Source organism: Ambystoma mexicanum, chromosome 6q (assembly GCF_040938575.1).
Source record: "Ambystoma mexicanum isolate Mex_15411 chromosome 6q, UKY_AmexF1_1, whole genome shotgun sequence".
Lineage (NCBI taxonomy): Eukaryota > Metazoa > Chordata > Amphibia > Caudata > Ambystomatidae > Ambystoma > Ambystoma mexicanum.
The window spans coordinates 304,243,572-304,267,218 of NC_090937.1; the positions used below are offsets into that span (position 1 = coordinate 304,243,572).

The window sequence follows — 23,647 nt, forward strand, 5'->3', positions numbered from 1 at the left end:
CACACCCAAAACACTAGACCGCTGTCATGATGCCTGCCCCCGGACATCCGGACCAAGCCCATCAGCCCAGGGAGCAGGCATTCATGTGCTTACTAAAAGCCCAGCAGCCCCGGCTAGGGGCTGTCTGGGTACAGTCCTGGCGCCATATGCACATTACTTACCTCATGCAGACCATGCTGCAATGGAGTCAAGCCAACGTGAGGCCTGAATGGGACTACTTTACTTCAGGGACTATTTTTTTACTCGGGTGTGGTTTTGGGGGGACTTCTTACCTGGGACTACTTTGAAGGCTATTTAAACCACGCCCGAACAGCAGCACATGCTTCGCGTTATTCTGCATCCAGCAGCTTAACGCTGACCGTGCCTGCAGTCAGCATACAGTTTTCTGCCACGCCCGCCTCGAATCCAGAGCTCCTAGAAAAAGAGGAAAGAAGGAAAGGTTAGAACACAGACATTATTTTAATTCCTTACCTGATCCTGGATCCATCACGTCTTCGAACTTGGAAAGGACATTATTTCTGCACGCGTCGCATCGCCAGCTGCAGCGCCGCCCCATACTCACCAGTCCTCACAGCATTTTTCGATACGCTGCTGTCTCCATAATTTTCTTCGCCGAACTCCAGCATCTAGGGGACAAAAGAAATATAAGGTGAGCCGAGAGAGCCAACAAATAAAATCTTTTTACCACCATAGACTTACCTGATTTACCACCAGAGGCATTATTCTTTAACATCCCGCAACTTCTTACGCTGCACCTGCAAGGAGAGAGAAAACAACAAGTTAAATACACGCACCTTTTACCAGACAGTGTTGGGTAATACAGACTCTTACCTGAACGCCATCAGCTGCCACAAGACAATCTTCACTTGGACCCAGCTGCAACACAAGAAGGGAATGGGACAAGAGTGAACATTGGACATATTGAACTCTTTGGACTTTATACTCACAGGTTCTCGCCAGGAACCTCAGAGTCAATATTCATCCGGAACTCTTCCATTGCCTTTGAACCAGTGAAGTAACTGGTATCTACGCACCCCTGCATTCCACGCAAGATGGAGAGCTCATCATTCAAAAACATAAGGTGAGATTACTGAAAGGGAATATCGGAGGTGATTAGTGGGGAGAACAGTGGGGTGCCATTACTAGAATCCACGGGTGGCTAAATCCCTTTCTCCACTTGCAGGAGAATACTTCTACGGGTCAAGCAGAAGAGATTAGGCAGGCCAGTCCAGTCTGTCATCTCTGCACTACGCTTCACGTTGGAGGAGACCGCAGCTGTCCGGATCCGATCGACGCCCCTGTGAGAGCCAGGTGAGCGTAACAACTGCATACCTTGGTTCCTGGGAACCAAGCTATGTGGATGCCTCCATGTTGGCTGACACACAATAAAGTAGTTCCCAAGCACATGTTTTTCATGGTGTATGAGCCTGGCGCCATAGGCACCAGGACTGGCCCCAGGAGGGCTTTTGAAGAGGATGTCAGGCTCTAGAGGCCAGAGTCCTGACTCCACCTGGCCAATGTGTTTGCCAGAGGGGGTTTTGGGCGAAGGTCGTGACAGACTCTTTACGTCCAAGACCTCCTGAAAGACAATAATGGAGTAAATGAAAAGAAAAGAGATCTTGATAAAACTTTTAACGATTGAAATGGGGGCCCAGAACAGTAACCTAATCCTCTCACAAGCGGAGGGGTGCCCCCACGTCCCTGGATGAAAATGCTGCAAATTGTCTTTTCAAATGATAATGTGCATATGTATAGTGATTATTGTTTTTCTGTCATTAACAATCAGAACCGCATTCTTTATTGGTGCTTGAAGCACTCCAATTTCAGTGCACCCACCAGATAATGTACGTACGAATCCCACGAAAGCACCTAGACACTATATAGTTATTCCAGTTCCAAGAAAAGCTGATGGGAAAGCAAACAAGCTAAAATTAAATGTAATTAACAGCGATTCATACACATTTGAGGTAACGAATGAAGAGAAAAGCTGGAGACAGGGTCAGAACAGAATTAATGAAAATGTAGCACTGACCACTGCACGCACCCACACACAGGATGCACACAAACCAGGGTAAGTGTCAATGCCTACAGAACCTCGAATGATGGCAGCAGAAAGTAAGAGACTACCTACCAAACAACCAGTTCCAGAAAATAGTGGAAGTGACTGTTAGGCAGAAACCTGTGCAGTTCCCTCTGGGACCACTGCAAAAGATTTAAGACTACAGGTGTTTGGCAGTAAACCCACTTGGTAGCAGTCTGCACCACACAGATTCACTTGGTAGCTGTGGCTGAGCAGTCAGACTTCCCTCAAGAAGAGTTAGGCAGTATACAGAGTATTCACAATAGGTCAAAAGAACACAGTAGAACAAGTAAACACTGACCAGGGCTTGGTGTAAAAGAGATATAATTATTTATTTAAAAACACACAGGCACTAATAGTAAGCAATTCAAAAACACTGTCACTAAAAGATATACACTCCCTTAGAAGAATATTAGACAAGTCTTAAGTAAAGCCCCACTTATTTTCAGACAGCGGTGAGCGCTTAACGTAGATGGCACTCTAATAATTTGTTTTAAAAAGGATGGAAAAGCAGAGAATAAATTGAAACAGATCCCAACACTTTTTCCAGAACACAACAAGAGAGGAAGGCAAAGTAACACCGTCAGTTTAGAGTCAGTAGGCCGGATCCACTTTAAGAGGATCAAACGAAATGTGTCCAAGGCCACACAGTTACAGTGCACAAAAGTCTTGAAAAGGTTCAAAAAGAGTTGGACCAAAGAAAGGGACCAGTTAGAAGGTCAAGGCGGCCAGCCCCCAGTCCAGAAGGTTAAGGGGTTATTATTACCTTGTCGCAATCTTTAGAAAGGGAGGCCTGACGGACATGGTACCTTAAAGTGGTGAGAATACTCCAGCGGGGGCAGTTGTTCCTGGCAGCGGATGCAAGTCGGTGCTTCGTCTGGGGGAAGAGAGGATCACTTCGGGGAGGAAGACAAGAGTCCGTTGCACTGCCAGGGAAGAAACCCGCCGCAGAGTTTCTCAGGTAAAAGGAGCGGTCCTTTAGTTTGCGGTCCAGTGGTAAGTAGCTATCCGGTTGCCGGGGTGCTTGGCACGGGCAATTCGACCACAAGCCGGTCTGGGGTGCGAAGAGAAGAAGGTAAACTGGTTGTGCCCACCAGTCAGGGGAAGAAGCCTCTCCAGCCGGGAGATCTTCTCTGTCGTCGGGAAGTGGTGAGTCGGTTCCGCAGGGCTCCACTGGTGGTCTTGTCGTGGTAGGTCGGCTCAGCTTTTCCCTCGTCGGATTCTCAGGTCCTGTGGCGACTTCTGAAGTTCCAGTCCCCAAAGTCCTGCTTTTATGCAGCACACCCCCATTCTCTCAGCCTAGCTGTCAATCAAACATGCTAAGTGGTGAGCCGGCCGGCTCACCACTTGGGCCAATCACACAAGAGTGCGACTTGAGTTACCAAGGTAACTCAGTCCAGGGTGCCTAAACCCCCTCTCATATACCCCCTGTGGTACCCAGACAGAGTGGCACCACTTTTGGAGGCTTCTGTGGAGAAGCCCGCCAAAAAGTGGAACAAAAGGCTTGACTTGGGTTGGAGTCACAGAAGAGAACACAAACGCCATTTTAGAATCGAGTCCTTGCAAAAAATACCAACCGGCGAATTAATATTAAATAGATAAACCAGCGGTATGTTGGAGGCTATGAGAATTAAATAATTAAAGTTGGTAGCCTCGAACAATGGGAAAATCCCATAGGGATATATTCGCGGTCGAATATAAAAAGTAGTTTCCACTGCCACCAGCCAAAACTCGATCAGGGGGGACGGAGCCGTGCCCCCTCGGCTAACAGACCCCGGGGCAATCGAATTGCCCCGACCAGTACGTCCACAATATGATGGTTTGTACCGGTCTCTGTTAATACTTTGGGACTAGTAAAGCCATTGGTGACTTTACATGCCCTGGGAGACCGTAGTCAGTCCCAGGGTATGGAGTCTATGATGGGGTATCACTGTGACACCCCTGTGTTACTGCACGGAGGGTGCTGTGTAACACACATAGTAAAAACACATGAGACCCTATGGAGTAAAGGACCACATAGCCCATAAAATACATGAACAGTCAAAGGAACACCATAAATCATGTCCAAGAGTGGGAGAAAAGGAGTCTCACTCTTGGCAGGAGAAAAAAACAAACTCAAGAAATCCAGCAAAGCTGCTGGGGGACTCACTAGGTTAGGAAATTCAGCCTAAAGAGAGAATTCTCCCTAACAGTGACCAAGAGGAAGCAAGCGAAAGGCCAAGTGAAAAAGATATAACCAAAGCACTCAAGAAGACAGACTGCTACAAAAGAATTCACTGCAAAGACACAAATGTTGATAGACCATTTATAGCTAGAGCAAAGAAACGCATGAGGAACTGAAAAATAGAACCACAGTGACATACGAGCACCAGGCCCATGATGAGGCCACACGTAGGACAGACGATACACAGATGGTGGTTAAAGGAGCCCTATGGGAGGATGCAAGAGGAGAAGAAGAGACACACAAAACCGTCTCCTACCACAGCAATACAGGTAAATGAAGCCTGCTCCTCCAACAAGCATGCCTGAGAATACTGCAGCTAGAAAGTCACATAGACAACAATTAACTAAACGATTACCTAGACAGCACAGCACATCTAGGAAATAACATTTGGTACCAACACATGAAAGAGGTAGGAAGAAGAAAACTGAAGGAGAATGCTACGTCTGCGCACTCCTACCATACAGCATGAGAAAATCCAAGATCTTCGTGGTTGTAGAAATTGATGTCCCGACAGCGCACTGTTTGTCACACGTAGCAATGTGCAACACCAGAGAACAATTAATGGGGAGAGATGCCTCACTGATATGGGCAACAGAAACAGCATACCCTGATGAAGATGACTATATCCAAGACATCAAGACAAGAAACGGAGCTCATACCAGGAATCACGTGATTAGGTATGTAAAGCCAGAAGCATAAGGAGCAGGAACAAGATGGGAGATAAACCCGAGACTGAACGTCCAAGGGAAAACTCCAGAAGAAGCCAAAATCTGGAAGAATAAAGGCCAAATGCAGGTCTGGGGAACAGTGCTTTCCCCAGACGGATGGGAATGAGGAGTAGTGATATGCCGAGCATGGATAGTCCTTGGAGCCTGCAAGAAAGCAATAGAAAACTCTCAAAAACTATTGCCCTTTTGGGCAAAATTGGTGAAGTTACTGACATGGGTCGAAGATTGAGGAGGACCCCTGCAAATAGTGCCACTGGAAAGCCTGAAATTATGCTTTAGGAATAATGGCACGAGAAAGATGGGAGAGAATCAGAAATGCGAACGGATCTTTGAAGCTCCCGGTATGACTCAAGGAGCCGCAGTAATTATGGATCATTACTGGCCGTGTGGATCCAAAGCGTACATAGGGTTGCTGAAAAACTGGGGAGGTATATGCACGATAGTGAACATCCACATTCCTGCACTGGTGATCACGAAAGGTGACCTGAACATTGACAGTTTCCAGAAAGCAGATGCTCACGCGAGAAAGAAGTCGTCTGTGGAACTAATATCCCGGATGATAAGAGAATTACTTTTCTACCAAATCAAAAGAATCATTCCATGCAATCCCATACGAGCACAGGCTGTTAACCTCACCTCAACAGTATTCACAACAATGCTCCTGCCGCACATCCAAATAGGAGTGAATGCTAAATGGTTGCAGATAACCAGGGAGTTATTGCAGACCATCAACACTACCATAAAAGGATTCAACGTGATCAAAGAAGAACTGAGAGCAATCCGATTGATGACCCTCCAGAACAGATATGTACTTGGCATGATCACAGCAATGGATGGAGGTGTTTGCACAAAAATCGGAGAATCATGTTGCACGTTTATACCTTCACATGATGAAGAAAATGGAACCTTAACAGAAGCCATAAGTATGCTGGCAGATCTGCAGAATCAGGAGATCAAGGTAACTGACAAAGTCGATGACGACAGCTGGTTTGGAACGCTGTTTCTATGGGTCCCACAATGGATGGCAGACATATTCAAAATTTTAGGAGCCCTGTTAGTAATGATACTACTAGGATTTTGTGTTATCACGATAATCGTAACACAATGCAAGAAAACCGCGATGAAAGCCATTGGGATGAAAATGATGGTCGATGTCGAACCAGGATGGAAGCCCAGAGACCTAACAGATGAAGAAATAATAAACTTTGTGAAGGCCAGCGAATTTGCGCCAGAAGGAACAAAGTTTGCATACCCCAGAAAACGAAGAAGGTATGAAGGGAAATGGATTTACTGCAGCCCAAATGGGCAATGACCTGGAACAAAGACGAACACGTAAAAGCAGGACGTTTGAAAGGATTGATAAAAATATGGCCTCCCAAAGAAGCATGCGTTCACACCATCATGTACGAACCCAGATGACGAAGAATTAGATATGGAAGAACCAAGCAAGAATAATCTAAAGGAAGAAGAAAAAGTGGTTGATAAACCGACCATAGGGGGGTGTGTAGAGGAGGTCCCAAATAAGGCCTGCACTCCAGCCACCCATGTCGAAATGCCAAAAGCATACTCGCCAAGATGTGACATATAAGGAGCAAATGAACCAACAGAGAGCCACGGTGGGGCTCTGTCCAGTGCCCATCAGAGGGACATGTATAGCTATTGAAGCGCCAATAACCAGACAACCGTGGACTGCAAGGTACCCACTGAGGCAACCATACCAGCAGCTGATACGAAATGAAGATTACTTACAAACAGTCCCTGAAGAGACCCAGAGAGCCTAAATGGAGGGCAGATGGTGACAACAAATGAACACAAACGACGAATGAAAACTGACACACAAGGACGGAAAATAAAGAGTAAGGATGTAATGGACATATAGGCAGGAACGATGTTAACAAACAAACATAACCATGAAGTAAGATGAAAATATGCGACTAACTGAATGCATGTAAATAGGCTTGGAACGCAAGAAGCTAAGAAAAACTGTACTGCTTGCAATACTTAGTAGAAGAATAGAGCGGCATGCGCCAATTATATCTCTACCTCAATGAAGCACGCTATATGAGTGAGACTCCATTTTGTGAAGCAGACTAAGCCTAGGCTGCAAGGGGCACCCAAGGCTGCGATTCATATTCCAACTGTGTCTGACCACATCCGAGACACCTGAGGATAGAGACGAATGTTTGGGCGGCACCTAGAATCGGAATTACTTAGCTCGTTGGAAATCTTGATAAAATTCAGGTGTTCCCTGAATAAACTAAAAAAAACAAATTCCAACTCAAGCCAGAAGGGAAGAGCGGAATCGAAACTCAGCAAGAAGTAGCTCATGCTTGGGAATTCAAGGTCAACTCCAGGAAGGGAGGAGAGCGGCACCTTGGAAGAATCGAAACTTCAGAACATGCCAGCCAGCCAGTGAAGGTCGTGATAAGGAGGCCCCAGGCAGGTGGCTAGGCTGAACAAAGAATCAAATCTAAGAAAAGAAGGAAAATAAAACAGATTCATGGTGAACAGACACGTGACCAGCCAAGGGCAAAGAGGTACCAACGTCTGATGTCACCCAGAACCCGAGGATGCCATAAATTTCCTGATAAGAACTACAGTTTCAAGGCCATCCTCAGCCAACTAATTGACACGTAGCCCTAAAGGTATTTATTGATGGAAGGGAGGCAGGGTGAATCGTGGGGCACTCCACATCTGGGTGTCCATTCTGCATGCTGCTAATTAAAGTGGAGATTTATGTCTAGGGGTGTAACCCACCCAATGACAATGGACCAAGTAATCTAGGGTCCTATAGCTTGTAGAACCAATAAGACGTCGTAGTTGTTGTGAAGTCTATCACGAGTGATGTAGTGGGATGTGCGTAGACGCCCATCCGATAAGTTATCCAATCTGCATGCTCTGTTACCATATACAGATATAGCACCTATACTTAAGTTAGCTTTCCAACCAATAGAAATTGCATGACAAATTTGTGAGTTTTGCACGTCAAATGATGACGAATTTTGCCCATAAAAGTTGCTGTCTGAATGACGAATTTGGGAGTTCAAGCGAGACAGGCGATGGCATCATTGATGATAACCATTTGTTTCCCCGTTTTTTTGTACTTGTCATTAAACGGAAATCCCTTTGCCAAACTATTGAGTTGTCCTTATTGAAGTATGTCGGAGTAAGTGAATCCTGTACCCTCACCTCCTCAAGGTACAGCTATCTTGTCTTACAGGTACTAGAGGGTGATCTCTGACCTATGGGCCCGTCAGAGGATGCTCCGCCCTCCTGCACACTCGTGTTCTTGGTTGCGGTTATTTTCCGGTACTGCTTTGGGAGTCTGTCAAAGATGTGGAATACTTTGGAGGACACAATCCATTCGAAGAACAAGTTACTTACCAACTAGTAACGTTCTTTCGACTGGGTGTTCCTCCAACGTATTCCACATCGCCCTCCCAGCCTGCCCCTCTGGAGAATTTCCTATGCGATTGCAACTTACGTTTCCCCAAGGCTATGTGCAGTCAAGCACGCATGAGACTGGTGCCACACGTTCTGGGGGAAAAACCTAAACTGAGGCTACGGGTGCTGTGCGTCCTAGTTATATAACATCCGGTGACGTCGCCCTCGACGGAGGCCTTCGAGGGACATTGACCCGACGTCATTGACGCAAAGCGCCCTCTGCCAAAAAAGTTTCTAAAGTGCACTGCTGTGGACATTATCTGTCAAAGATGTGGAATAGGTTGGAGGAACATCCAGTTGAAAGAACGTTACCAGTTGGTAAGTAACTTGTTCTTTTTTTTTTTATTAGCATATAGTTTATCACAAACTTTTGCTCATGAATTCCTTCCTTAAATGAATCAAATTAAAACGTAACCAGAAAGAAAAATACAAAGAAAGAAAGGGGTAGAAGGCATAAACACAAAACCACCCAGAGACTGGGAGAAGAGTAAAAGGCCAAAAGTCCCCAAAGCAGAGGTTTGAAAATCAACACACAGGGCAATCGTGTTGAATTTCAGTATCACAGCACTTTTCTTCCCTTAAGGTTCTTCACGGTCAGGATTAAGTCCACATAGTAGCTCCTAGATGCCCCTTTCTTTATCAAGTGTCAAGAATTTTTCTGAGAATATTAGTTCAAAGAAAATACCAACACTCTTGTCATGCTCTCGTCGGATCCTCCATAAAGGCACTCCCACCAAGCATCAGCGTCTTCACCACAGATCTTTCCCATCCGCGATAAGAGAAGGGTTCTCTGTGTTCTTAGTTCTGGACAGAAGAGAATCCGTGTTTGAGCGATTCAGCGTGATCCCCACATAGGCGGCATCTATTGTCCTTTGAGATCCCCTTGGTGTGAGGGACATTTAGCCGAAATCTTAAAAACATGTCCCTGTGTCTGGCTTTAGGCATTTTTCTCAAGTATAAGCGGGTGATATTTAGCTGCCCACTTAGTGTTTTTGACAGAGTACGGATCTTCGATTTAGATATCCGTTCTTCCGCTTCCTGCCAGTCTGCCGCCCATAGGGCCCTCTTGACCAACAGAAGGTTCCCAGACAGGGTCTCAACTGACGGGCCCAATCCAATCAGTGTATCCAGACACTTGTCTCTCCATTGATTTGGGCAGGCACTTCTGCAAAGAAAGCTTACTTAAGAAGGACAGGGAATTCCAGACTATTCTTACATGTAATGACAAGAGGCCAAGTTTGTGTCTTATGACTGCCATGGGAATTTGCATGGCAAAGCCTTCGAATCTTTTTCCAGGATTTACTTTCTAGGCTTCCCCAGCTTTTCCAATCAATTCCCAGTCCTGCCTCCTTCGCATAAGTTAATGATGGTACCAACCTTTGATTATAAAAAGTGATGACCAGAAGTAATGAAAATTTCCCAGCTTTTATTTCCCGATTAGCATGCCTCGAGCTGATAGCTGGTTTACTTTTAAATTCAAAACTGTTCTCCAAGGTTTCTCATTCCCGTTTGAACTAATCACAATTCCTAGGTACTTGATTGAGCTGTTTACTTAAATTTTATTTTTGTTCAGGGCCCAGCTTCTGTTCTTTTTCCTTTGGTTTGGACATTACCAAGATTTCTGTCTTCTTTATATTGATCTTCAGTCCATTCTGTTCGACGATCTGCAGTGCGTCAAGTTTTTCTGGAGCACGATCAGTTTCTTATCTAGGAGAAGCAGGTGATCCGCGTACAATAACCAAACTGTGGATGGCCTGTTGATCTTCGGCAGGCAGGATCTAGGAGGGTCTACCACATTATTCATGCCTGTAATGTAAATGTTGCAAAGGATTGGTGTCAAGGGGCAACCCTGTTTTAGACCTCGATATGTTTTTATTTCTCTAGTCTGGTTTCCCTCCTGGTCTAGTCTTATTTGCAAAGAGGTCCCAGTGTGTAGATCCTTGTTGGCTGCAATTAGGTCCCCTGGGCATCCCATTGTTGACATTTTGGCCCATAACCTGTCTCTGTCAATACTGGCAAAGGCGCATTCCATGTCAATGCAGGCCATGAATATGTTATCCCCCTCTAGAGTCTTCATCTTTAGTAGATTAATTAGTAATAAATTCAGGCTGCATCCGACGTTCTGAACAAAACCAGTTTGCCTTGGGTCATAGGAGTTTGAATGTATCACCTAATCCTTTAATCTTGCCAGTAGAACCCCAGCAACGAATTTCCCCAAAACATCCACGAGGGCTATCAGTCTGTAGTTCATGGGGTCGCCTCAAACGACCACCGCTCGGCTCCAGGATGTCGGGACTCTTCCGCAAGAGGCTATCCTGTTAAAACTCGGCACAAGCTTCCGGGGCCCCCCTGAGGGTAGTGTTGGGAAGCCCATCCGGGCCCAGCGTTTAATGCCCAGGATTTCATCTTTATCAAATTCAATTTGCCAGTGGTCTTTCCCAGTTCGATTTTCCTCCGGCTGTCACTTTTCTCTCAGCAAAAAGGGTTTTGAAATGATCAACCCATTTACTTTCGTGAATTTGGTTCAGCTGTAGCATACCGTTAACACTGTCTCTCCCATTCAACAATTGCCAAAGGTTTCTGGTGTTTTTTGTGTCACTAGCCTGCATCATACATTCAGCGTCGTTTTGGTAAAGGATTGCTCGATGTTATTTGACACAATTCCTATGGCATTGATTCCTTTTTTTCACCTCTTCACTCCTTGATGGAAGTGTCCTTAGAATCCTGAGATTGTGATTCAGGAGGCCTTTTTTCTCAGTCATTAATGGATCAGAAACATGCTTTCGTATGAGTGTAGGCTTCGTTCCTTTTTTTCCTACCACTCTATAGAGGGCCAAGCTATATTCATGCTAGACATCGTCCTCGTCTGTCTGTTGCCAGGCTTTTAAGGACTTTACCATCTGGGGGATGCTTTCTGGTTTGATGCGTTGTATATTCTTGCCAGGTTCAATGGACAGACAGTGGTTCCAATTTTTTAGTTTTGATTTGTCCTGAGCAGGCTGTCCTGGTCTCACACACGTCCATACCAGAAGATCATGGTCACTGTGCTTGGTGGTAATCCCCCTCAAGGAGGCTATTCTCGTAAAAATTGAGCCGGTCGCAAAGAAAGAGTCCAGGTTGTCACTAGAGAATTTTGAGTGCCACGTTGCTGCCCCAGTTAAATCCCCCTCAACCTGGCTGTTTACCACATGGATATCTCTTAAAAGGGTTGCTGGCAGCCACTTCTGAGATCTCATACTTTTGATCTGGTCTTATTTTCCCAACCCTCTGGGTTTTCTTGAACCTGAGCGAAGGCGTTCTATATTAAGGTCACCACAAATAATGATCCAGGCTCCCTCCATTTTTACACGGATCCAATCAATTCATTTCATGACACAGTCAATGAAAAGGCAATTTTCCTTGCTTTGGGGTACCAGTATACATTAAAGACTGCCAAATGTCCCTGACTTTCATGTGGGCAGTATGTCAGCTTCATTATTATTTGCGTTGGGGGCTTTGGGTGAATTACTCATAAGACCTTTCCCAAAGTGTGGTTTTTAATAAAGGTTAGTAGGCCTGAGATTGGCCTTCCCCTCGTCCATTTGGTTGCCATGTTTAGATAGCCAGTATATCCATTTAAAAGGGGTGTCTCCCTTAGCCATTATTCCTAGAAGCAGGTGATATCTAAATTCACCAAGCCCGGCCAAAGAACAGGTGGGTGAAACCTCTAGTATTCCATGAGCCTATTTGCAGTTCCGGCACCATTCCATTCGGCTCTCTATTCAGATGGTTTGGATCTTAAAGCTCTCGGGAGCCAATCCCAGGATTGCACTACCTCCTCTACGGGTTCAATATGGCATCCATTAACTTTCTTTCGGTTTGATCTTTTGATGGTGAAGTTCCAACGATCTAGGCCACGAAGAGTGACCAGACTATGTAGTTCGGGTTTGCTGGATCCACGATCTTCAGTTGTATGTGTTGTTCATGTCTTCTTTGGGCACCAGAAGAGTGTGTGTGTGTGTGTGTGTGTGTGTGTGTATTTTTATTTACCTTAAAATTGCTCTAGCCTTAATTCCCAATGTTATCTATTAAATATAGATATACATTTTCATGTTATACTTGTGTGGACAATCCTTTTCTTGGTATAGTTTGTGTGCGATATGTTCTTTACGCCAATCTCCAATTCTCTGAAGAGTGAAGCCTTGCTGCTCAGTTAAGTTTACCTATACAAATTTGTAGTAACTTGAGTGAATAGCCCTGCAAATTGTCTCTGAACCGAGTATGTGCTTCTAGGTGCCCTGCCCTGAGGCCAGCTGAGGGTGAGACTTGAGCCGCGTTCCCCCACTAGCCAGTGCCTAATGACCTCCAGCAATATGTGGAGGAATCTTCTGGTCACCTTCTCTTGGTCACGGTCACTTAGCAGGGTGTCAGTCATTTGTGACACAGCAGAACCATTCCGGTCATGTGGACGCTCCCCAGGCCCACAGTAATGTACAAGACCACAGCGGTATGCAGGCCCCACAGTACAACAGATTCTCAAACAAAACTTAACCCTACGCAGAATAAAAGGAAAAACCCAAACCGTACATAAACTACCAATCTATGAAAAGATGCCGTTCCTCTTGAGAACAATCCATTCCCTCGGAAATTGCTATTGTAGGTTTTGCTACAAATGCGACCACAAATGCAACATCTGAGAAGTCATGTGATTTGCAGGACGCGAATGGAATGTGGAAGTTGAGTGAATACAGCGTTGTGAACGTGCAGTGTTCTGAAAGCACAAAACACACAGCAGGAATCTGTCTCAGATGCAGTGTTCCTGGTGTTATATTCTCTTTCTAGTGATAGTGTTGCACGTCCACCATATGCACAGTACCCAGAGATAAAGGAGTCATTTCACAATCTTAGGAAGTGCTTACCCAGCTGAATAACCTTACGCTGTAAAACGAGATCTCAGAACAGGAATCCCAGCAAAAGGGAATCAAGACTATACTGGCTTCCAAGGTGGAGGCCAGCATATGTATTGGCTTGGTCCAACCCCTTGAATCTGAAGCAGACCCAAATGCTCCCATCTCTCACCTAATTAATAGTTACAGATTCTGACTCTTATTAAGAAACCCTCGCAGGGGCAGAGGGGATACAGTTCAAAAGCCCTCAATCCCAGTCTGAAGGATGTTGGCTGTGAGAACAGAAAGAAGATGGAGAATCAGATGGCTAGAGAGTAGGAGGGGGAGACTGGTTAGATGGCAAAAGTGGAAGGTGGGGTTGCTACCAGTGAGGGTGGAAAAGATGGCTATGTCAGCCCAAGGGGGTATCCTTGAGGCAGGGGTAATATCAGACCAAAGTGGTATTCACAAGGAGTTAACATCAGTCAAGGGAGCTAGTCTTGTGCAGATTGCAACACCATCCTGAGGTGGTACATTGGATGAGTTGATGACATCTGCCCAAGCTAGTAGTGCGGAGGTGGTAACATCTGGAAAAAAGAAAGAAGTATCAATCTTGTTAGATGCATGCATAGAGGAGATTGTTTCAGCCAATGGTGCTAGTACAAGACAATGAATTGTAATGTGATAGTGACCAAACAGAATAGGTGATGAAAACCTAGGTCAGGGGTCTGCATTCTTTGGCTCTCCAGATGTTTTCGACTATCTAATGGGGCACTAAAAGAATCTAGCGCAAACGGCACAGACAGGCCGGAAAATCCTGCACCGATTAATGGAAATAGTCAAGGTAAATGGCAAAGACTGCTTTATTAACTATCCATATAAACCAGGGACAGCAATAAGTGCAAAAGTCTCAAGAGCTCTCTGATTCTCCATTACTGATTATCAGGTTTTAACCAAAGAACACATAATAATTGACACCACATTACAATCTTAGTTGCAAAAACCTATGGGATTGAGGGATTGGTTAGCGGAATTGTCTACATATAGTTTATTTTTGGGTTAGTCTTTTCATTGGATATAACTATCTGATGGGCCCCACCTCAGACCACCCCTAAATTGCTACAGGCAGGAAAGACATCTTATCAACAAGTAATTGGCTAATGCAACCGTTAACAGGGCGGCATCATTTTGAGAGTTGTGGCATTGGTCTTACCAGCCTTGAACACTTGGCAGGTTTCGGCACATTAGCAACAAATAGTGGTAGGGGGAGTGACATCAGTGAACTGCTACTTCCAATTAAATTAGACACCATCCCTGATTTTGCTGGGCCACAGGCCAGGGTATCTATCTTTGAACTGAGCCTTGTCTAGCGTCTCTCGATCTGGGAATCTGTGGGGAGACGAGAAGGTGCCTTTCAGTGTCTGGAGTTAATGAATGGTCACTGTTCTCCAATTATAAGTCACGTGTGAGGAGACCACGTTTTGAATTATTCTGCTCTGCTTTTATTATGATTTTAGCTCTTAATATGGGTGTTGTTACTCTCTTTGGTCACTGGAGACTTGGTCGATCAATTCCTTATGCTGTATTAAGCTTTTTAATTAGCTGGCACCTGACTTTCAAAGGTCATCTGTTCTTTACTTAATCTAAGAGAAATAGGTTTTGCGCTCGGGGAAATATTATCTTCTGTTCTCTTTGGAGCCATGCATCCCTCCCTTTTCTCCAGTAGTTTTGGAAAGGGGCCGCACAGCCACTATCTGGCCTACACAGATCTGTATTTCAGCTAATTCAGCAAGTTGAATCTCACTACAGCTTTGAGGCTTCCCATTCACTCTAACGTGGCTTCACCATCCATTTTATTCAAGATGGCCCCTAGTTACCATTGCTTTTCTATTTTTAGCAAGCTATATATGTATATTGTTCGTGTTGCGTTTCAGCATATATATTGATATGCTCTTCATGTCTATATGGTGCAGGTAATGGTCTTCATGTCTAAATGCATGTTTGACCTAGTTCCGTGTTTCTTCATGGTGAGTGCATATTTGCTTCATGTCTATTGTATCTTCATGTGGCCGTTCGCAGTGAGGTCACTTTTTCTCATAAACTTCAGTTACAGGATGTTCATTTCGTCTGGGTTTGCAGGTTTATTTCTTCTTCTATTGTTCCAGGAAAAGGTCAGTAGGATTGTCTTAGTGAATAGCGTTTCTCATATTTGCATTATATAGGTGGGGGAGGGGACGACACCATGAATGACTTATTCATTTGTCTCTCGACAACTACAACTCCCATCAAACCTGGCCTGAATAGTCAATGGTGAGTAACCTGTGAATCATAGTCCAAAATACCTGGAGAGCCACAGGTTGCCGACCTCCTGACATAGGTCAACAGAAGTGGTAGGGGCTAAGCATGCTCAGTTGAAGAGTGGAGTGGCTGCTCAGAGACCAAAGGAAAGGTGAGCCTCCGAGGAAGATTTTAAGGCAAGGAACAAAATGGTTGTGTTAAACCCAGGAGGTGAGAGACCAATCGTGCCCATTTAGTCAGCCAGAATGTGAAGTTTCTAGTGAGCTAGAACGGCCCTAGCCAGGACCAGATGGTGGTGGCTGTATGATATGGGGTACCAATGAGTTTACCTCAAACTCTCCCTGCCTTTTGCCACCTGAACTATGGTTGGTTGAGTGGGAGAGGGAACTAGGATGTAGGAGGGAGGGATGAGTAGAGGCAGGGTTTGTTTTGGGGGGGATGAGATTTGGAGAGAAGTGGATAGGATCAGGAGGGAGCTGAGGAGCGGAGAGAGAGCGAGATAAGGCCAAGAGTCAGAGAGAGGGGAGAGATGAGGAGGGAGTTGGGGGGTGGAGATGGGAGAGTGAAAGCGAGAGTGGAAGACTAGGACACAGGGCAGAGAAAGAGAAGACCACAAGATGGAGTTTGCAGAGGGGGCACACAAACAGATGGTGGAGAAGAGAGGTGAGGGGAGTGAAGAAAAGGATAAGAGACTCGTCTGGAGAAGTGCACCAGGACAAAGATATTTCACATTTGGGTCACTTTGGAAATCCTTGAGGGAGTCTGAACTTTCTCGAACAGGGATAGCCCAGACAGGGGTACCCTGGCTCTAGTGAATTGGCACTGCAATACAACATGTTTGGAGGAGGGAGACTGGCTAGGGAGTTACGAGCGCCCTCGAAGGTTGAGGGAAATGTGCACAGGGACCCCCACCTAGACTAATAGCGCAATTGTATTTGAAAACAGATTTTTTTCTAATGAAAACGTATTGGGTTTGTCTTGTGTCTGATCACCTTGTCAGACTAGGAAAAGTTATCTTTGCAATAATATATTTCTTACATTTGACTTAATGTAATGGGTTCCATCCCAAGACTGGCATTTGTTTTATTCTTCTGGTGTGCAAAGCATCAGGCAATTTAAAATCCCTGTTTAAATAATGATTTTGTTACCTCAAATAGCTTTCCTTAATGTTTGTGTACTTTGATCAAACTATCATAACGTTTGGGTGTGGACATTCACATTATTCACCTGAAAACTTTTTTCTGTCTCAGGGGAGCTCATATTGATGTACGCAATAAGAAAGGAAATACCCCTCTTTGGCTAGCTGCTAATGGTGGACACCTGGATGTTGTCCAGTTACTGGTGCAAGCAGGAGCTGATGTGGATGCGGCAGATAATCGAAAAATAACTCCTCTCATGGCTGCCTTTAGAAAGGTGCGATTAGACTTTGATCATTTAACATTTTGTTAACGTATTTATATTGTATATTGATAACATATATGCTGTTTTGATGCCAATGGGGGTATTTTTCATGTTAGGAGTTCTTCAGCAGTATGCATACCTAAGGGGTTTAATTGGGGATGGTGTATATTTTCGCATATTTGCAGGTAAGTGTTAGTTTGACTGATGGATTAAATTACATGATCTCAGCAACCATTGAATGAAACTTTAGCACTTGCTTGAGTGTTAACAGTAGCACATTTATCTGTCTGTTCAAAAAGGCTGCAGTGTCTGACTGTCTGCATAGTTATGATTGTTGCGTGGTTGAGCTTTCTTTTTTTGCATCTTGTAAATCTGTTTGATTCACATGTTATGCTGTCATCTAATGGTTTGTTACAGAAGGTTCACCTTGTTTTTAAGATTATAAGGTCATAGGATGCACTACTCTGAATCCGAGAAACAGCGGTTGGCAGTGGATCACCTAACTCAAGTGATGACTGCTCCGCCACGGGACCAATCCAAACGGGAGGAATACCTACGGGGGCGGCCCTGCCGCACTTGCCCACTGCAACGAGGGAGATCCAAGAAGCTCCAATCACGGACAAGGAGGTCGATGAAGCCATTAAAGCCCTCAAAATTCCGGCCCCAGGCCCAGACGGCTTCTCCCCGAGATTCTACAAGATATTTAAATCCCAGCTGATCCCCCCCCCCCCACCCTATGGTAACACTCTTTAACTCATTCAAGGAAACTGGATCGGTGACTCCATCAATGCAGGAGTCCACAACCATCCTCCTCCCTAAGCCCGGGAAGGACCCGAGAGAGACAGCCTCGTACAGGCCAATTGCCCTGCTGAACATAGACGCTAGCCTCTAATCTGAGATTCTGGCCAACCTGCTGTCGCACGTCCTCCCGACCCTAATCCATTCTGACCAAACGGGCTTTATCCTGAACAGAGTGGCAGGGGACAACATCCGAAGAACCCTGAACTTGGTAGATATCGCCCGCCGCACCGCCCAGGGACTCGCACTGATGGCCCTAGATGCCACCAAAGCCTTCGACAGAGTAGACTGATCATTCATGAAGCTTGCCCTGAGGGCCTTTGGCTTTGGCCCAACCTTCCAATTGATGCTAATGGCCAACTACACATCCCCCAAGACCCTCATGAGGATCAATGGCTCCTTATCATCCCCGATACCCATGACCTGCGGGACAAGACAGGGCTGCCCTCTATCTCCTCTCCTCTTCTCTTCGCACTAACAATGGAGCCGTTTGCCCAAAGAGTTACACGGAATGAGCTCATTAAGGGTCCCCAAGTAGGGTCATCTCAACACAAAATTGCATTGTACGCCGACAATGTTCTTCTGATGCTCTCAGATCCCAATTCCTCAGCTAAACGCGCCCTGGCGGAAATAGCCAACTTCGGAAGGGTCACTGGCTTTGCTGTTAATTTCTCTAAGTCAGTGGGCCTGGGCATTGGCTTCCACCAGGAAGAACAAGAGGCATTAACCAGGCTATGCCCGATCAGTTGGAAGAAACAAGCGATATCTTACTTCGGAGTCCATAGCCCAGCAGACCCAAAGGACACATATCTGGCCAATTTCCCCAGATTATTCAGTGAATTGGAGGGAGACCTGAGGCGCTTATTCACCCAGGAAATCTCTTCAATGGGGCGGGTCACTGCCGCAAAAATGAACCTGCTTCCGCGATTTCTCTATGCCTGCTCCTCCCTTGCAGTGGCCGTTCCAAGGCTGGCTCTCTAGGATCTGCAGAAGAAAATGCTGATGTTTATTTGGAGATGCAAGAAAGCCAGGATCCCCCACAAAACCCTGCTTGGCAACCCTAGACTGGGGGGCATGGGGGTCCCCGATCTTCGGGCCTATAGGGTACAGCACAGCTAGCGCACATCCATGCTTGGCAGATCGTTATGGACCGCCCTAGATGGGAGGAACTAGAGCAAGCCCAGCTGCCGCTCCCCCTGTGATTCCTCCCACACATCCAGCCCCCATGAGAGAACACTGGAAGACGCTTCTGCTAACCACCAAACATACCCTGAGCTCATGGGACTGGGCCCTAAAACAAAAAGGAATCCCAAGGGGACAAAGCCCACTCTCCCCCATTTTCCACAACCCAAACTTTTTGCAGGGATCGAACCCCCGAAACTTCCAGAACTGGATCGACGGAGGCCTCGAGACCCTGGCGCAGCTATATGCCAGAAACACGCCACGCACCTTTGAACAATGTAAGGCGATGTTTCAGCTACAGGAAAGGGATAGATTTACGTACTGCCAACTCCGGCACTGGTGCTCACACCCCCAGACCCTCCGGGCGGCCGTCTGCCCCCTCGCCCCCCCTGGAACTAACGCTGAAGGACCTGCCATCCCGGAGTAGGATTGCAACCTTGTACAGACGCTTCTTGGGGGATTTCCTAAGCGCAAGAATGCAATGCATGGCCCAATGGGAGGCCGACCTGGGTCACCCGATCGATGACCAATCCTGGGTAGACATCTGGACCCGCACCCATTCCTCATCTACTTGTGTGGCCAACAAGGAATGCGCATATAAGCTGATGCTACTATGGTACTACCCCCACCCCCTTAGATTACACCACTTGAACCCGCGTGTAGACCCTTCTTGCTGGAGGGGGTGCTCCCAGCCTGGCTCTTTTTTCCACATGTGATGGGCTTGCCCAAAGATCCAACGATTCTGGGAACAGTGGCTGGCGACGATCGAATAAATTACGGGGATGTCTCTCCCCTTTGAGCCCGAAACGGTCCTGCTGGGGGTCCTGACCCCGGGGGTCTTCCCCCGCTCCGGAAACAGAGCGAAATTAGTGACGGGGTGGCAGAAGAAGAGGGAGGGAGAATTCGAGCGAAAATGAATTATCAGTGTGAAATCCTTATGCAATGTGATATGTAAATTGTCCTGCCTTGGTTTAAAATAAACATATTTAAAAAAAAATATATATATAAGGTCATGTGAACAGTCCCATGACTATTGGAGCTGCCATTAGGCATCCTTGAAAAGGCTGGTCAGATTTTTTTTAATTGTAATTTGGTATTATTTCAAGAAACCTTTCATAAAAAAGAGTAAATAATACGTAAAAACTGTACAAATACATGAGATTTAACTCAATACAAAATATTACAATTACATGTTCACATAAAACTTACAAATTCATCCTTTCACGCAACACTAGTATCTATTATATTACACAATAAATAGTTTAAGACTTCTCTAAATTCTTCATATGTGAGGGAAGAAGAGGGTATACAACTTTACGGGTTGAGTTAGAATACCTTCAATTTCATCAGTGCAACAAATTAAAGTTTCATCTTCCCATTCAGTGAGGCCTGAAAATCGTAAGAATCTAAGTATCCTAATGCACAGAGGATGTGCCAGCAAAGCAACAATGGCATAAATTATCAGTTTTAATACAAAACCTGTCAGATGCACATTCCCCTAAAAATTAGTTCTGAACCTCGCAGAAAGCTGGGCAAATCATTAAGTGCCTCAAGTTCTCCTTCTTTCTTACAAAATCGGCAGGCTGATAACTGGCACTCTGATTTATCACGGATATTGTGGACTTCCCTAGTCAATATATGATTTAAGCGACAAACAGATAAATGGTGACCTTAGCTTTGCATTAGGGAATGTACTTAAGTCCATGGTTATAGTTCCATGTTTTTTATGTTTGCCTGTAATATCCTTATACAACTTAGAACTATTTAAGGCCGAACAAGTTCTTAACTAATCTAGCTCCCAGAGGCGGTGTTTCACAAGAGATGGGTAGTGTGTTAACTGAGTTTGAGTGCAATTGGCTCCTGGAGCAACTAGAAACGCACCACCAGCAACAGAACTCAGTTATCCAAATAAAGGACTTTTTTGCTATAATCTTGCTTCAATAGGGTCAATCTTTTCACATTCCTGTGGTAACAGGGTTTCCATGCCATAAATGATTTTGGGCACCACCTTCATTTTATAATATTTGATCACAGGAAGCAATGACTGCCTTCCGTATTTTTAGAGTTGATGTTTTTCATTTTAGTGATAAAACTGTCAGCTTTTAATCTTACTGCTGCGATTCCAGCTAATTTGTTCAGTCTATTACAAATCAATGTGCCTAGATACATATACTGATCTGTGGAGGCAAGGGCCATTTTATCCAAGTACCCAGTAGACCCACACCAGCCTTGGTTGAAGAGAACTTCATGACTTTAGTTTTCCCTTAATTAAACTATAGGCCATTCTCAAGTGAATATTTTTGGAGTGCTGATATCCTCTGCAAGCTGATCTGCGTATGATCGAAAACGAGGGTGTCATCAGCATAAGCCAGCTATTTACGTCGACTGTCGCCCAAACGGGGCGAACCTAGGGAATAGTTCTCCAAAGCATTACCCGAATCAGATATGTAGATGGTAAATAGACTTGGGGCAAGAATGCTTGCCTGCTTCAATCACCCTTCACGTAGGTATTTTCCCAGACAGATTTCCCTCAAGAGCAAGTTGTACTTTTTTTTATTTTTATTTTGTTTAAATAATTTTTATTGCTTTTTACAACAAACAAAACATAACCATCACACCCGACATTTTCGTCACAGGTTTCTTAGCATAGATTGTATGTTACTTTTCAATGTCTCCCCCACCCCCCCCCCCTACCCTTAAACTCGAGCTCCCCCTGCTGTTCCTCTGGCTCCCTCCTCCTGAGGTTGATTTCTTTCGTCGTTCTCGGGCATATCATTATCACTGGAGTTGACATGGGTGGACCCGGGCAATGCGGCCACCATTTTCCTCCATGCTATCATAGGCCCGACGCCCTCATCCTCCCCTCTATTGGCTGCCTCATACCACACCACCGTTTCGGTGTCTGCCCATTTTAAGAGATCATTGCACCATGTCTCTAGTCTAGGTCTATGGGGGAATTTCCAGCTCGTGGCAATTCTCCTTTTGGCCAGAATGTAGGCTAGGTCCTTAAGTTTACATACGTGTTTCAGGTTCCGTGGTCTGATAACTCCCCCCAGCATGCATGCCCACATGGATTCCACCTCTAATTTAATTCCTTTTTCGGATGACCATAGCCTGATTTCCTCCCAGAATTTCCCAACCTCTGGGCAAGCCCAGAACATAAGGATCATCCCTGCCTTTACTTCTCCACTCTTGGGGCATTTTTGTGGTACTATATTACCGAATTTGGCAATCTTTCGGGGGGTAATATATGCTCTGTGTGTGATATATAGCTGGATCTGTTGCAGCCTCGCATTCCTGGACACCTTCTTATATCTCGGAGCTCTTTCCCATTGCCTGTCCTGCATGGTTTCTCCCGCTTCCTCCTCCCAGTCTCGTCTCAGTTGGTGCAGCTCCTTTCCCACTCTAGACAACAGCAGTTCATAAATCCGGGATATTTGATGCCCACCCTCCGAAATGTTGTACATTGTTTCTATGGCTGTGTCCGGTTGCTCTGCTAGAGTTATCTCGGACCATGTTTCCTTCACCCGTTTGACTGTTCTGACTGTTCTTTTATATGTAATAAGTTGCCGCTCGTGTATCCCGGTTTCATCCACTAGCGTTTGGAAGTCCAGTGCATCCCCTTCTTGCCAGACGTCACCTAGGGTCGCTAGGCCTACCGGCTCCCTGTATTTACGGATTCCTTTCCTTAGTTGCTCATCTATCCCGCATAGCGCCACTAGTGGCGCCTGTGGGGAGCATGGGGCCGAGTTTCCCATGGCTCAGCACGCTTTGTTCCAATCTTCCAGCCCAGTGCCAGCAGTCTCGGTCTCCCATGCATCTCAGATTTGGGTAGCCACATTAGTTCCTTTAGGAAATATGACTTGCTTTATTCCCTCAGCAACCTAGATTCTGCTGTCTCGTCTTCTGATAGCCACCTAGCGACATATTGTAACTGCACCGCCAGGTGGTACATCTCGAAGTTCGGCAAGTTTATCCCCCCTCTGTCGTACGGATTCTGTAATTTCCATAGGGCCACCCTGTTTCTAGAGTTGTGCCACAGGAAACCTCTACATAGGCTCTGGAGATTAGTGAAAAAGCGCTTGGGCACCATATGTGGGATATTTACAAACTGGTGTAGTAGCCTGGGCAGGACCACCATCTTGAGCAAGGCCGCCCTTCCCACCATGGCCAGGGGGAGCTTTGCCCAGAACCCCCATGCTGCTCTTGATACCTTCCACTGCGCTCTGCGTGTTATGCTTGTGCTCATCTGCAACCGTGTGATATATGTTGATTCCCAGGTATCTAAATGTTTTGGTCTGCCAGACTATCTGCAAGGTGGGTAAGTTTTCTTGTGGGATTCCTCTATACCTACCCAGGGGGAACATGCACAATTTTTTAGGATTCACCTCTATTCCCGAGAGGATCATCTAGCAGCATATCATCCGCATACAATATCAAATGCGGTCCCCCTTTAGTGCGGACCCCTATTTATCTGTATTGCTGCCTCAGGTAGATTGCCAGCGGTTCTAATGCGAGGATATACAGCATCGGGGACGCTGTCTCGTGCCTCTTCTTAGTTGCTTTTCTTCTGAGATTATTGCTCGCGTTTTTACCCTGGCTATCAGGGAGCTATACAACATTTTCA

The 23,647-nt window shown here is 45.6% G+C and overlaps 1 protein-coding gene across 17 annotated transcripts in view; it reads left to right on the plus strand.

The window, feature by feature from the left end:
- The window catches only part of ANKRD17 (ankyrin repeat domain 17), a 2,430,147-nt gene that overhangs the window by 1,398,239 nt on the left and 1,008,261 nt on the right, over positions 1-23,647 (plus strand). For all 17 annotated transcript variants that reach the window (XM_069630806.1, XM_069630790.1, XM_069630801.1 and 14 more), the window contains one exon: positions 16,890-17,052. In XM_069630806.1, the coding sequence (XP_069486907.1) occupies positions 16,890-17,052 (163 nt within the window). The remainder of the gene's footprint in view (positions 1-16,889; positions 17,053-23,647) is intronic.